The sequence below is a fragment of the Rutidosis leptorrhynchoides genome, chromosome 3 (genome assembly GCF_046630445.1).
Source record: "Rutidosis leptorrhynchoides isolate AG116_Rl617_1_P2 chromosome 3, CSIRO_AGI_Rlap_v1, whole genome shotgun sequence".
In the NCBI taxonomy this organism is placed as follows: domain Eukaryota; kingdom Viridiplantae; phylum Streptophyta; class Magnoliopsida; order Asterales; family Asteraceae; genus Rutidosis; species Rutidosis leptorrhynchoides.
This window is the reverse complement of record NC_092335.1, coordinates 341669994-341685525: the sequence shown is the minus strand read 5'-3', so window position 1 is coordinate 341685525 and position 15532 is coordinate 341669994. Positions and strand designations below refer to the sequence as shown.

Sequence of the window (15532 nt, the reverse complement as noted above, 5' to 3'; positions counted from 1 at the left end):
GAGAAGACATCACCAATGGAACACTATTGATTTGGATAGGGGTTCAAGTTCATATCATCATTTGGGTTCCATGGTTGGTGATCGGTGTTCTGGTATGCTTGATTGGGGTCGTACAAATCATAGGGTGGTCGCATATCGGGCTGATATGGAGGATAGTAAGTAGGTCGAGTCAGGATGTAGTTATTTGGTACCCGATATGATAGCTGGCTCATGATTTGGTGCTAATGAACTTGCCAGCTATCGTGTTGGCGTCTCCTGGAAGTCTCATACTCATTTGCGGCTTGCCACTGCTCATACCGACGATGCCTATCCTCATTAGTCATTTCTACCTCATCTATACGCTGGAAAACATCAGTAGCACTATCCCTAATGACATCCCTAATGTCATCCGCTTCCTCCATTTCCTCATTTGAACCCCTCTCTACCTGTGGATGGCGGCCCTGATATTGTACTGCCTGATTGTGTCTCCTAGTCAATACCTTTGCACCTTGATAGACTTGCAAACCTAAAGTCTCGTCCTGTTCCCTACATAACATCATCGGACCCCCTTGATCCCTATCTACACCTAAATACTCTCCAACGAGAGTAACAAAAATACCTCCTCCTATTATTCCCCCTTCCTGTATATCTTCCACCATTTTGGACAGATAAAAACCAACACAGTAGGGGATATTAACAAAGCTTCTAGTGTTTCGAATACACTTAATGTAAAATAAATCGTGTAAGGTCATTTTCTCCTTGTTGTTACCTCTTTGTGTAATCGAGTTTGCTAAGAAACTATGTATTATACGAAGCTTGGCTTTATTAATATCTAAATAGGAGTGTCTTCCTCCCCACGTAAACACATTAAAATTTGACATACGCCTCCAGATGGCGTTTGCGTCAAAATTTCTATCTACCCGCTCACCATGATAAATCAAATTTGTACAATCAGGTGATAGTAATTCAGCGGGAGTGTAAATCTATAAAGCTCTGGCCATATCCATCATGGACATCCTGTACATCCTACGGCCAAGTAAGAATCTAAGAAAACTCTTATCGTCTATCCTATCTACATCTTTATTAAAAGCTATAGTACTCATTAGCTCAACACACCACTCTTTATATACAGGCCTACGAGTGGTAAATAAACGTTCCCAATCAGTAAAAGAAGAGCTGCCATACCTTTGGATTAGATGCTGCCTAACTGGATTAGCTAGGTGGACCCTTTCCAAAGGCTCCCAATCTATTACCCTTGGTACTTCTACATTTTTGGTCCAAAGCTTAAATTTGTTACTTTGGTACGTCGGGTAATCTCTCCAACTTCTATCAATCCTTAAATTGGGATGCAACTATTCTTCATGAATTGTTGGGTGTTCTATTATATGGTGAATGGGAAATACTACGTAGGCAATAAAAAATTGTGGCTCCGGCTCATAGTATGGTACGTGTTGATCATAATGTTGTTGTTGTTCAGGTTGGTGTTCCGGTTCGTGATATTGCATCTCTGGCTGTGGTTCTGGATTAGGTTGCCTAGACGATGATGCACCGTCCGTATCTGTATTTTTATTTTTGGTTCCAAATTCGAAGAAAGGCATGTTTATAGCAGATTGTAGGACGAAATTTCGTTGAATTTGGTGAAAAATTGATGAAATTTGATGATGTTTGGGAGTAAATTGCGTATGTGTGTGTGTTGGTATTATGAGATAGAAACCAGGTTGCTGGAACTTTTAATCTCTCCTGCCCAGACCTACCATGCGATCGCATGGTTATTAGGCATTAGGCTCATGCGATCGCATGGCCCAGTAATTCAAAAATTATTCGAACTTGTAAACTGACTCGGCCCAAATTCATAATTTATATATTATTTGATTTATTATAGAGAATATTTATATTAATAATCTTATATTTTAAAAATTAAAATAAAAAATATATATATTTTTATATTTATTATTATTATTATTATTATTATTATTATTATTATTATTATTATTATTATTATTATTATTATTATTATTATTATTATTATTATTATTTTAAAAACCTTTTACTTATAAAACAAATGATTAATTAATTTTAAAATTTTGTTTTCTTTTTAGAATGAGGGCGTTTCGGTACGTTGACCTAGTTCGTCTCTCGACAAAAATTTAAAATTTGTCATTTTTAAAGCGTTGTTTTAAAAGTAAAGATTTTTGGGTTTTTTTTTTTTTTTAATGTTTTTGCATACTTTACATCAATGAGATTAAAAATAATGATAATAAAATTTCTCGTCCCGCCCTCGGGTAAATCAATTTCGGTTCAACGACCTAGTCTTCAACTCACAACGAATTTTTAGAAATCATATTTTTAACTTAATGAAATAAAGTACATTTTTGTTTTTTAAATTCACACCAAACTTAAATTTAAAATGCATAAAATTAAAAATTCATATAAATATCACTAATATTTATACATTAATTTTACAAACTTTATATTGAAAATATTAATTTTTAAAATATTTAAAAACCTAAATATATGGATTTAAAAAGATTTACAATATTAATTTAATATTTATATATTAATTTTAAAAACAAGGTAAAAATAAAATGAAAAATCTTTTTGGTCTTTTATCCCACTTTAATCAATCAAATATTAACCAAAATATACGTCCCTCTTTTAGGGTAAAGTAATTTCGGCTATATTACCTAGTTTTACTCCTGACGAATTTCTGAAATATTTTGGATTGATTGATTAAAGATATTTATACCTTAAGAATAAACGGTAAATTTCACAGTGATGTAATAAATTTTTGTATGATATCAATAATTTCAGTTTCGTATACCTAATTTTATTGAATATCAATTTAATACTTTATAGCGAACGATTCAGCGTTTATTATCAAAAGGTTAAAAGCAATAAAATAAAAATAAAAACTGTACATACTTACTTGTGAGATAGAATTTCTCAGAGACCTGCTTTAGCCGACTCATAGGAGAGTCGTGTAATTTGGTTTTCCATAGCTACATAAGCATAACCTCAATTTTTCAATAACTTTTCTTCTAAACATATGAACGGTCCTTCTCTGCATAGAGTAACAAATTCGGTATTTGAATATGTTTGATTGTTCGAACATTTACCTTCGTGTGACCATTTTCTGCATTTATGACATCTTTCAAGGTGTCGTGCTCTTCTTTTTGTTGCGGATTTTGATTTTCCTTTACCAAAATGTGTCTTATGATGATTCTTCCTGAGTTCTTTCCTCACTTCGTCCATTTTCCTCTTATGAATGATACTAGTTCACTTGGAAGAGTGTTATTATTACTTTAGTAATCATAGCGTGTAGTAGTAGACCATGGTTCAGATCAAAGGACTTCTTCATCTCGTAAAACCTAAAAGAAATAAAAATTCAGAATGGAGGGAGAAGACTAGTTCTTTAGGGTCTGCTAGGGAAAGACCATTCGGATTCCATTCTTGAGAACTACATGAAAACAGAATATCTAACTCTAACAGAAATACATATTACCCTAAAAAGATTCAAATCTTCCCACACTTAGTTAGATGTGGTGTCAAAATTGTGATTAACTTCATCTTCAACTTTCATTGGATTATCTATGTAATGTTTAACTCTGTGATCATTAACCTTAAATTTAATCCCATTTGAATTTATTAATTCTACTGTTCCGTACGAGAAAACGCTTTTGACTATGAATGGTCCAGACCATCTAGATTTCAATTTTTCAGGAAATAGCTTGAATCGTGAATTGAAAAGAAGAACTCTGTCTCCTTCCTTCAATTCTTTTGAACTTCTGATTCTTTTATCATGCCATTTCTTCGTTCTTTCTTTATAGATTAACGAATTTTCATATGCTTCATGTCTTAATTCTTCTAATTCATTTAATTGACTTAATCTTAGACGTCCGGCTTCATGTAAATCAAGATTACACGTCTCAATTTCTACTGGAAGATGACATGCTTTTCCGTAAACAAGTTTAAAAGGTGTGGTTCCAATTGGAGTTTTGTAGGGTGTTCTAAAAGCCCAGAGTGCATCCTCCAATTTCATGGACCATTCCTTCGAATTTGATCCTACGGTTTTCTCTAGAATACGTTTTAATGCTCGGTTGGTATTTTCAACTTGTCCATTTGTTTGTGGATGATAAGCGGTTGAGATTTTATGAGTTACTCCATATCTTTTGAGAACTTTCTCAAGTTGATTATTACAAAAATTAGTACCCCGATCACTTATTAAAGCTTTCGGTGTTCCAAACCTAGCAAAAAGATGTTTTAAGAAGTTGACTACAACTCGTACATCGTTAGCTGGGAGAGCTTGTGCTTCCGCCCATTTAGATACATAATCAATAGCAACGAGAATGTAGAGATTATTATGAGATTTTGGAAATGGACCCAAAAAGTCAATACCCCAAACATCAAATACTTCACATACTTGAATGACATTTTGTGGCATTTCATCACGTTGACTTATTTTTCCGGCCCTTTGACAAGCATCACAGGATTTATAAAGAAGGTGTGCGTCTTTGAAAATTGTAGGCCAATAGAATCCAGCGTCATAAACTTTTCTTGCTGTGAGTTGAGGATCATAATACCCCCCTGCTGGTCCTGGGTGACAATGGTTTAAGATTTGACTAGCTTGATCTCCGAATACGCATCGGCGTATTATTTTATCGGGACAACTTTTAAATAAATGTGGATCTTCCCAAAAATAATGTTTTATATCACTAAAGAATTTCTTTAGTTTTTGGTACGACAACCCTTTTTCAAGGAATCCACATACTAAGTAGTTTGCATAATCTGCAAATCATGGAATTCCATTATAATCTATCTTCAATAGATATTAATCAGGAAAGTTATCTTGTATGGCCGATTCATTTAGAACTTCTAATTCAGGATTTTCAAGACGAGAAAGATGATTAGCGGCGAGATTTTCCGCTCCCTTTTTGTCTCGGATTTCAATATTGAACTCTTGTAAGAGTAAGATCCAACGGATTAATCGTGGTTTAGCATCTTGTTTTGAAAATAGGTATCTAAGAGCAGAATGGTCGGTATAGAACACCGTTTTAGCTAGAACGAGATATGAACGAAATTTGTCAAAAGTAAAGACAATAGCAAGGAGTTATTTTTCAGTAGTTGTGTAATTCGTTTGTACTCCTTGTAACATCTTACTAGCATAATAAATAGGTTGAAATCGTTTTTCAATCCTTTGTCCTAAAACGGCTCCCATTGCAAAATCACTTGCATCGCACATAAGTTCAAATGGTAGATTCCAATTTGGAGTTATCATGATCGGCGCATTAGTGAGTTTTTCTTTAAGAATATTAAAACATTTGATGCATTCATCTGAAAAGATGAATGGAGCATCCTTTTCTAGGAGTTTATTTATAGGAGTGGCAATTTTAGAAAAATCTTTTATGAAACGTCGGTAAAAACCGGCATGCCCTAGAAAACTCCTAACTTCTCTAACATTGGTAGGATGTGGAAGTTTAGCAATTACATCTACTTTAGCTCTATCCACTTCAATTCCTTCCTTTGAAATTTTGTGACCAAGAACGATGCCTTCTTTAACCATGAAATGGCATTTCTCCCAATTAAGAACTAGATTTGATTGCTCGCATCTAATAAGCATTCGTTCAAGATTAACTAAACATATTTCAAAAGTATCACACTGAAAAGTCATCCATGAAAACTTTCATGCATTTTTCTATCATGTCGTGAAAAATCGCCATCATACACCTTTGAAAGGTTGCAGGGGCGTTGCAAAGTCCAAATGGCATGCGTTTGTAAGCAAAAGTACCATAAGGGCACATGAATGTGGTCTTCTCTTGATCCTCGGGTGCTATTGGAATTTGAAAATATCCGGAAAAACCGTCAAGAAAACAATAGTAACTATTTCCGGCTAACCTTTCCAACATTTGATCAATAAAAGGTAAGGGAAAGTGATCTTTTCTGGTGGCGTCATTTAATTTTCTATAATCAATACAAACACGCCATCCTGTTACAGTCCTAGTAGGAATAAGCTCATTTTTCTCATTTGTGATGACAGTCATACCACCCTTCTTAGGAACGCATTGAACTGGCCTTACCCATGGACTATCAGAGATTGGATAAATTAAACCTGCATCTAACAGTTTAATAATTTCTTTCTTAACAACATCTTGCATATTAGGATTTAGTCTTCGTTGGTGTTGCACATATGTTTTATGACCTTCTTCCATAAGGATTTTATGTGTGCAATACGAAGGACTTATGCCTTTAATGTCATGAATCTTCCATGCAATAGCTTGTTTATGAGCTTTTAGCATAGAAATGAGTTGAGATTTTTCATTTTTCGTAAGAGAACACGATATTATTACAGGTAATTCAGATTCACCATGTAAATAAGCATATTTCAAATGGTTTGGAAGTGGCTTTAACTCTAATATCGTTGGTTCTTCTATTGATGATTTGTATCGATATCTGTCTTCCTCTTTTAGCATTTGAAGTTCTTCTGTTATTGGTTCGTAATCATTAGCCATGAGTACGGCTAACATTTCAGCTTCATCAATTGGTTCAGTTCCTTGTCCTAAAGAACATTCTCCTGTTCCTTGTAATTCTGGAAATTCTTCTAACAATTCTGCATGTGAATCTATAGTTTGAATATAATAACATGTATCATCTGCAGAATTCGATTGTTGCATGGCTCTATCAACTGAAAAGGTAACACTCTCGTCCTCTATACTTAGGGTCAATTTCTTACCGAACATGTCAATTATTGCTTTAGCCGTGTTTAAGAATGGTCTTCCTAATATGAGAGGAACTCGAGAATCTTCTTCCATGTCCAGAATAACAAAATCTACTGGAAATACTAAAGTACCAACTTTAACTAGCATATTCTCTATTATCCCTCTAGGATATTTACTGATCGATCGGCTAGTTGTATGTTTATTCGTGTTGGTTTCAATTCTCCAAGGTCTAGTTTAATGTATAATGAATACGACATTAAATTTATACTAGCACCTAAGTCTGCCAATGTTTCTATTGAACTAAGACTATCCAGAAAACATGGAATTCTGAAAATTCCTGGATCTGATAATTTTTCTGGTATCTTATTCAACAGCACTGCAGAACAATTAGCATTCATAGTAACAGCCGAGAGTTCTTCCATTTTCTTTCTATTTGTAATTAGATCTTTCAGAAATTTAGCATATCTTGGCATTCCTGAAATCACATCAATGAAAGGAAGATTTACATTTATTTGTTTAAACATATCCAAGAATTTGGATTGCTCGGCATCAAGTCTTTCTTTTCTCATTTTACTTGGGTAAGGAAGCAGTGGTTGGTATGGTTTAACATAAGGCTTAGCCTTAACTGTGTTATCTTCATTAACCTTTTCAACTGCCGGTTCTGTTTCCTTTTCTTGCTCAGATTGTGGTTCTTATGGAGTATGAATAGAGTCATCAGAAATTACAGGAATTACAAATGGTTTAAGTGTAATACCACTTCTTGTGGTAATGGCTTTAGCTATTTCATTCCGGGGGTTAGCATTTGTATCGCTAGGCAGACTTCCCGGTTTTCTTTCACCTATCAACCTTGCTAGGTTACTTACTTCTTGTTCCAGTTTTTGGATCGAAGATTTTTGATTTCTAAATGCTTGAGCATTTTGTTCATTGGTTTGTTTCTGAGATGTGAAAAACTGCGTTTGAGATTCAACTAGTTTTGACATCATGTCTTCTAAATTTAGCTTTTTATCATCAGTTTGTGGTGGTTTAATTGGAAAAATAGGTCTTTGCTGATTGTAAGTATTATTGGATACTTGTTGATTACTAGGACCTTGTTGGTTATTGTATGGAACATTTAGGTTATAATTCTGATTTTGATTGTAGTTTGGTCTTGGCGGTTGATAATTATTCTGATAATTATTTCCAGGCCTTTAGTTCATGTATGAAACATTCTCTCTTTGTTCCATCATTTGTTCAATACTGAGACAATCTTTTGTCAAATGTGGTTCTCCACACTGCTCACAACTAATTCGTATTGCGTGAATATCTTTAGTCATCTTTTTCATTCGTCTCTCGAAAGCATCTATCTTTGCGGACATGGAATCAAAGTCATGGCTAGAATCGGCTCTAGCCGCTTTAGATGATCTAACGATATCTTTTTCTTGGTGCCACTCATGTGAGTGGGAAGCAGTGTTATCAATAATTTTGTAAGCTTCAGTTGCGGTTTTCTTCATAATGGAACCACCAGCTGCTATATCGATGTCTTTTCGTGTGGTGATGTCGCATCCTTGATAGAATATTTGTACTATTTGATAAGTATCTAAACCATGTTGCGGACATCCTCTTAACAACTTTTCAAATCTTGTCCACGCCTCATATAGAGCTTCATTTGGCTTTTTCGTGAACGTAACAATTTCTCTTTGAAGTCTCACGGCTTTAGATGCCGGAAAGAATTGTTTAAGAAAATTTTCAACTAAGACATCCCATGTATCAATCGCCCCTTCAGGTAACGATTCTAACCAATCTTTAGCTTCTCCCTTTAAAGTCCAGGGAAATAACATGAGATAGATCTGTTCATCCTTAACTTCTCTGATTTTGAATAGAGTACAAATCCTATTAAAGGTACGAAGATGTTCGTTTGGATCTTCCTTCGGCGCACCACTAAATTGGCATTGATTAGTTACCATGTGTAGGATTTGTCCTTTGATTTCATAATCTGGCGCATTAATGTCTGGTTGAGTAATTGCATGACCTTGACCAGTGCGTTTTGCTCTCATTCGATCTTCCATACTTAGAGGTTCCAGATTTTTCATGATTGAATTTGTTGAATCTGAATCACTAGATGATTCTGATTTAATGGTTTCTTCCTCGACAATCTCTGGATGAGTGATTTGTGGTTCAGGAGGAATGAATAGTGGTTCAGGATCTCTGAATTGTCCCTGAATATCCTCCGGATTCTCAATTGTGAGGCCGGGTTCAAAAAATGGATTATCGAAAATTTAAATTGGAGTACTTGGTCGACTAGATGACGATTCTAAAGAAAAAATCAACGGCGACAATATTAGCTAGATGACTTGATCGAGTTACAGGTTGTGAACGTATGAAAAGTGGTGAACGTTTTGCTCGGTGCATTCACTGAATATCCTATTAGTTATAAAAAAATAAAAATTATATAAGTTATCAAATTAATAGACTTTTCTGATTTTGCCCACGTTTCGAATAGCCAATAGATGCAGCATGTAGCCAGGACCCGTTAAATCGGAAGCCCACAACTCGCCACTAACAAATCCGACTATTACTACGAACCAGAAAATTTTGGATGTCTATCAATTTAACCGCTTAAAATAATTTTTCGTCGAAGTTTAAAGAAAATAAAGAAAATTCTATGTCATATAAACTAGAGCGTCGAGAAATAAGAAAGAAAAAGAGTGCATCGTAAAATGTCGAAAAATAAAAGGTCGAAAAATAAGCGTCAAAAAATAATAAAATGCAGCGTCGAAACTTAAAAGTCTAAAAACTAAGAATTAAAACTTACGTCTAAAGGTATTAAAGCTTAAAGGAATTCTATATCCAAAACGGCAATATCTTAAAAAGTACTAAAATCTTAAAACGGCGTCGCAAAATTTTAAAGCACCTAAATCTTAGTCTAAAGAAAAAGCACTTAAGGGATTTTACGGCAAAGCCTAAAAATCTAGAAATATAAAATACTACGGCAAAAACTAATCTTAAAACTAATTACGAACAAAAAAAATACAAAATTACGCTTGAACGATTAAAATGATACGAAATATAAAAATAAAATTTAAAGTTATAAAAATACAATTTTTATAAATATATTATTTTTTTTATAACTTATTAAAAATTATCAATTTATAATTAATAAAACTAATTTAAACTAAATATAACAAATTAAATAAAACTAAAACTAAATATTATTAAATTAAAAACCCTAATTATAATTAATAAATAATAATAATTATTAATACTCCGTAACCCTAATCGACAGACAAAGGTTTCAGGCCTGTCAAGTCATTTCATGCGACCACATGAAATTCCTTTGCTTGGGTCATGCGACCGCATGAATCCGGAAACCAGGCCAGAAGTTGGGCTGCTACAGTACCTTGGCCTGATTACTTTTACTTAATTTTTTTTTCTGTTTTATATTTTCTGTTTTTAATTTATAAAAAAAAATATAATATGTAAAAAAAACTTATAAAAAAAATTACTTATTAATCTTAATTTTAAACAAAAGAAAAATAAAAATATAAACTTTTTAATTTAAATATTTAAAAAAAAATATATATATATATATATATATATATATATATATATATATATATATTTTAAAAACTTATATATTTTTACAAGACTAACTTAAAAACTAATTTTTTTATAGCGTTTCGCTTCGGCGTTTAAGACTTTCCCCGGCAGCGGCGCCAAAAATACTTGATGTTATGCGAGGTGTATACGAAATAGTTATATTTTTACTACGAAATACTATTAAATACGATACAATTTTACACAAGTTATTTATTTATTTATAGAGTGGATATACCTAAACCTTGCTACAACACTTATAGGCAGTGTACCTAATCGTACAGTAGTGTAGTTTTTAGTAAGTCCGGTTCGTTCCGCAGGGAGCTAGCCAAGTGTAACGCTATATATATTTTAAACTATATTTGTATATATATATATATATATATATATATATATATATATATATATATATATATATATATATATATATATATAAGTTGTATTATTATTATTATTATAAAATGGGGGTTTTACCGTTTAATGACCGGTTTGTCGATTTTATGTCTTAAGTTACAATTAAAACCTAATGTAAAATATTAAATATAAATACAACTTAATTTAAAGCGTAAAGTAAATGACGATAAATAAAATTGCGATAATTAAAAGTGCGATAAATAAAATGACAATAAAAAAATTGCGATAATTAAAAGTACGATAATTAAAAGTGCGATAAGATATAAAATAAAGGAATTATGCTTATTTAAACTTCCGTAATCATGATGTTCGACGTGTTGATTTTAGTTTATTACCATGGGTTAATTGTCTTTTGTCATGGATTATTCAATATGTCCATACGGTTTTTGTCCATAACAGTCCATCAGTCATAAATATAAAGTGCGATTGTCCTCGTCAAATTATCCTTATATCCGAAGTCAAATATTCCAACTAATTGGGGACTTAAACTGTAATTAGGTTTAATACATTCTTAATGATTACACCAGGTTATCGACTGTGTGCAATCAAAAGTTTTAATACTTTATTATCAATTACACCAAGTGTCCTTATATGTAATCTACCCCTGTTTTAATGAGTCCATTGACTATTAATCCATCCCTGCGTTTGGTCAAATGAATGATTATTAGTACTTATAAATATCCTGCCCATCGTGTCCGATCGAGTATATGTGGTTATTTATAGATACGTCAAATTGTAAATCTCTATATTAAATTAACGAATTATCATTCAGTTAAACAAATATAAAGCCCATTAATAGTCCATAGTCCAATTTCCACAAGTGTCGGTCTTTTGTCCAAACCCCAATTATGGTACAAAGCCCAATTACCCCATCTTAATACTTAGCCCAACATCACGATTACTTCGATTTAAATAAGCATAATAATAACTTAGCTACGAGACATTAATTTAAAAAGATTGAACATAACTTACAATGAGTATTAACAGCGTAGCGTTACACGGACAGAATTTCGACTTAAAAACTTAAAACATTCGCTAACATAACCTTATTATTATTAAAATTATATTGTGTCCTAAACTCGTCCGAAAAATGCTGAATTTATAGACCTGGCCAAACTTTTGGGGCTATGCGATCGCATGGGCTTCCTTTGCATTTGCCATGTGATCGCATGGAGTCTAGGGACAGCTCACAATCTTTTGTTTTCTTGTTTGCCGACGGTTTTTATTTTAATATATAAATATAATATATATATATATATAATTTATAGAATTATTTATATATTATATTATATTCGTGTGCATAGTTGACTTGTAATTTTAGCATCGTTGCGTCGCGCCTTGATAGTTGGTTCATGTCCCGGTTCCGGATTTTTGAATGTCCTTTCGTACGATTTAATATCTTGTACTTTGCGTTTTGCGGCTTGTACTCTTGTAATTTTGAGACGTTTCTCATCAATAAATTGAACCTCTTGGATTGTACTTTGTACTTTTTAGCTTTTTGGTTGTTTGCGTCTTCAAATCATCGAATCTGTCTTTTGTCTTCACCTTTTATTATTTAAACGAATATCACTTGTAAATAGAACAATTGCAACCAAAAGCTTGTCTTTCTTGAAGGATAATACTATGAAATATATGTTCGTTTTTAGCATTATCAGACGCACTCGCCAAGTGTACTTTTAGGGGGTAGTATTACATTAAGTTAGTTACCGGGTGCCCACAGTTAAGCATATACTTTTCATACTGTTTTGAATACGAAATCTTGTGGTCTACATTACATTACTGAATACAAGCAAACTATAGCTCACTAACATTCGTGTTGACCTTTTAAGCGTGCATTTCTCAGGTGCTTAGACGTTGTTGCTTCCGCTGTTAGACTTGCTGTCTTGCTGTTAGACTTGCTGTCTTGGTGTTAGACTTGCTATTACAGACTCGCTGTGTTAGAATTCCGCTACATTACTTAGAGATGTCTCAATCATGGAACTTTTATTTTGCATTCGTAACTTATATTATTTTGAATAATGGCTTTGTAATGACCTTTGTGTCACGTTATATTTTGTAAAATGTTATCTTTTCATGAATACAAAACTTGTTTTAAAACAGCATGTAGTATTATACCGAGTAATGGACCTGTTGTTGACGATTGGTACATGATGGTTTTGTACGGGGCGTCACAGGTGTGAACGTCGTGATTAAACAATTCAAGATGTGCGGGGGCGTCACACTAAGAATGATCTGAGTTCTTTATGTGCTCTTCATCAGCATTTCTCATTCTTTCCACTTTCAGGACTTTGCCATCTTGATACGCCAATTTTTTTTTACTTTGATTTTCTTTTGATATTTCTTTTTCAGCATATCATTGTCTTTTAATATATTGATTTTGAGCGGCATCATGAATGGATTTTCCATATTTATAATTGAACTCATGTTTCTTTGTTGTGTGCTCAGATCACTCGAAGGTGTTCTCCCTTAAATGCTTGAACGGTCCGCAATAAAGACTTATACTTTTCGAATTTAAGCGAGAAGGGACACTTACTTCGACATAAACTAATTTTCTCTGACATTTTGGAGTTTAGTTTCGATTATTAAGTCTCATGCCCGTGACAACGTGGTATGCACCAGCCAAACAGATAATCCTCAACCCCTTAATCCAAGACCAACCTTTTCTAATGATTTTTAATTATGATAGGGGATACCCTCAACCGACTGCTGAGTTCCTCAACAATTATCATTAGATACAGTTTCGAAGATAATTAGGTGACTACCTTCAAACGCTACAGATTGTCCATGACTTCCGAATCTTAGATGATTGTTATTCTTAGTATGATTGTCTAACAACAAGAATTCGTAAGTCACATCTATCAGTACATCACACAACAGATAAACATAAACATTTAAATCAGTCCTTACTAATCAATTATCAATTTTCAGTATAGTAATTTCTTCATCTCCAACATATTAATCAAAACAAGCTCATTTTCGGAATTTTCAACTTTTTAAGGTTTTCTGATGAGGCATTTTATGTTTTTTAGGTATTTCCTGTTGGAACAAATTCTCCTCCTAAAATACTAAAAACATAAATCTTTTTGTCTTTTAGCATTTTAAACATAATGAAAAGTAGAAAATATCTACAGACAGCATGCAAATATTAAGTAACTCATGTAAAGTTATGCAGACAGCTTTGATAATATGCAAATAAGAAAAGCATAAACTAATTATCTAAATGTCATGCACGCTACATGCACAATCTAAAAGTTTGATTAATCCTCACAGTTCGACATCCGAAATCACCTTGTCTCGATCAACAATGTCGTTCATCTCTAATAGGTGCAAGAACCTAGGTTTATCAAAAGCCTTAGTGTACTGGTCAGCCCTTTGGTCCTTAGTACCTATTCTTTTAACCTCTATGATTCTTTTCTCATGACAATCACGAATAAAATGATACTTAACTCCTATATGCTTTGTTTTAGAATGTTGAACAGGATTCTTAGTGACAGCAATAGCAGCAGTATTATCAATAAAGAGAGGAGAGAGAGAGATTCTTAGCAGGTAATCGCGAAGTTGCTATTGAATCCAGATAACTTGCGAACAACAACTAGCAGCAGCTATGTATTCAGCTTCACATGTGGAAAGAGCGACGGAAGTTTGCTTCTTGCACTGCCAGGTCACCAGCCTTTCACCAAGAAATTCCTGATGTTGATTTGTTGGTTGATTTTGCAACCTGCATAATCTGAATCACTGTATGCTACAAGATCAAACTTTTCATCGCTAGAGTACTATATGCCAAGATTAGGAGAATGTAAGAGATAACGTAAAATTCTTTTGGCAGCTGTTAGGTGAACTATGTTCGAATTAACTTGGTATCGTGCACAGAGACATGTTTCAAACCTTATATCTGGCCTTGACGCAGTAAGGTACAGGAGCGATCCGATGATTGCTCTATAGTAAGTTAGATCAACAGGTTCCCCTTCACAATCTATAGAGATTCCATGATTAACTGCTAACGGGGTGGAAACTGGACGTTCTTGAGTCATACAGAATCGTTCTAATATGTCGTTCACATATTTTGCTTGGTGCAGAAAGATCCCGTGATCCTTCTGTTCGACTTGCAATCCAAGAAAATAATATAACAGACCCAATTTGCTCATTTTGAATTTGTCTTTCATAACCTGCTCGAACTCATCGACGAGTTCCTGCTTAGTAGAACCGAAAATGATATCATCAACATAAATCTGGACCAAGATAATGTGGTCACCTTATACTTTAGTGAACAGAGTACCGTCTACCGTACCCATTTGATATCCTTTTTCGATAAGATAACTAGATAAACGTCCATACCAAGCACGCGGGCTTGATGTAGTCCATAAAGGGCTCTCCGTAAACGGTAAACTTTGTCAGGATGAAGATGATCTTCAAAACCCGGTGGTTGATTGACATATACTCTTTCATTTAGCTTGCCATAAAGAAAAGCGCTCTTGACATCCATCTGATAAACTTTGAATTTCATGAATGAAGCGAATGCCAAGAAAATACGAATTGCTTCCAATCTAGCAATAGGAGCAAAAACTTCATCATTGTCGAATTCTGGATCTTGCTGATAACCCTTTGCTACTAACCTAGCTTTGTTACGAATAACAATGCCATCTTCATCATTGTGGCGCCCTGTACTAAATCATCATGTACGGACCATCAACAACAGGATCATTACAAGGTTAAGTACTATATGCGTTTTCAAAACAGAGTTTGCATTCATTAATAAAAGGTGACGTCATAACTAACGTCAAATGTTTTACAATCCAAAAGCATGCTTCGCTAAGTAGAAGCAATAAATAAGTGTACGTGACCCCAAAGGTCGT

The 15532-nt window shown here is 33.7% G+C and overlaps 1 protein-coding gene across 1 annotated transcript; it reads right to left on the bottom strand.

The window, feature by feature from the left end:
* Positions 1–14240: 14240 nt before the first annotated feature.
* On the bottom strand, positions 14241–14824 carry LOC139901165 (uncharacterized mitochondrial protein AtMg00810-like). Its single transcript, XM_071883900.1, has 2 exons — positions 14565–14824; positions 14241–14397 (listed from the first exon to the last, which is right to left on the bottom strand). Exons 1-2 carry the CDS (start codon positions 14822–14824, stop codon positions 14241–14243), a joined length of 417 nt encoding a protein of 138 aa, XP_071740001.1.
* Positions 14825–15532: the final 708 nt, after the last annotated feature.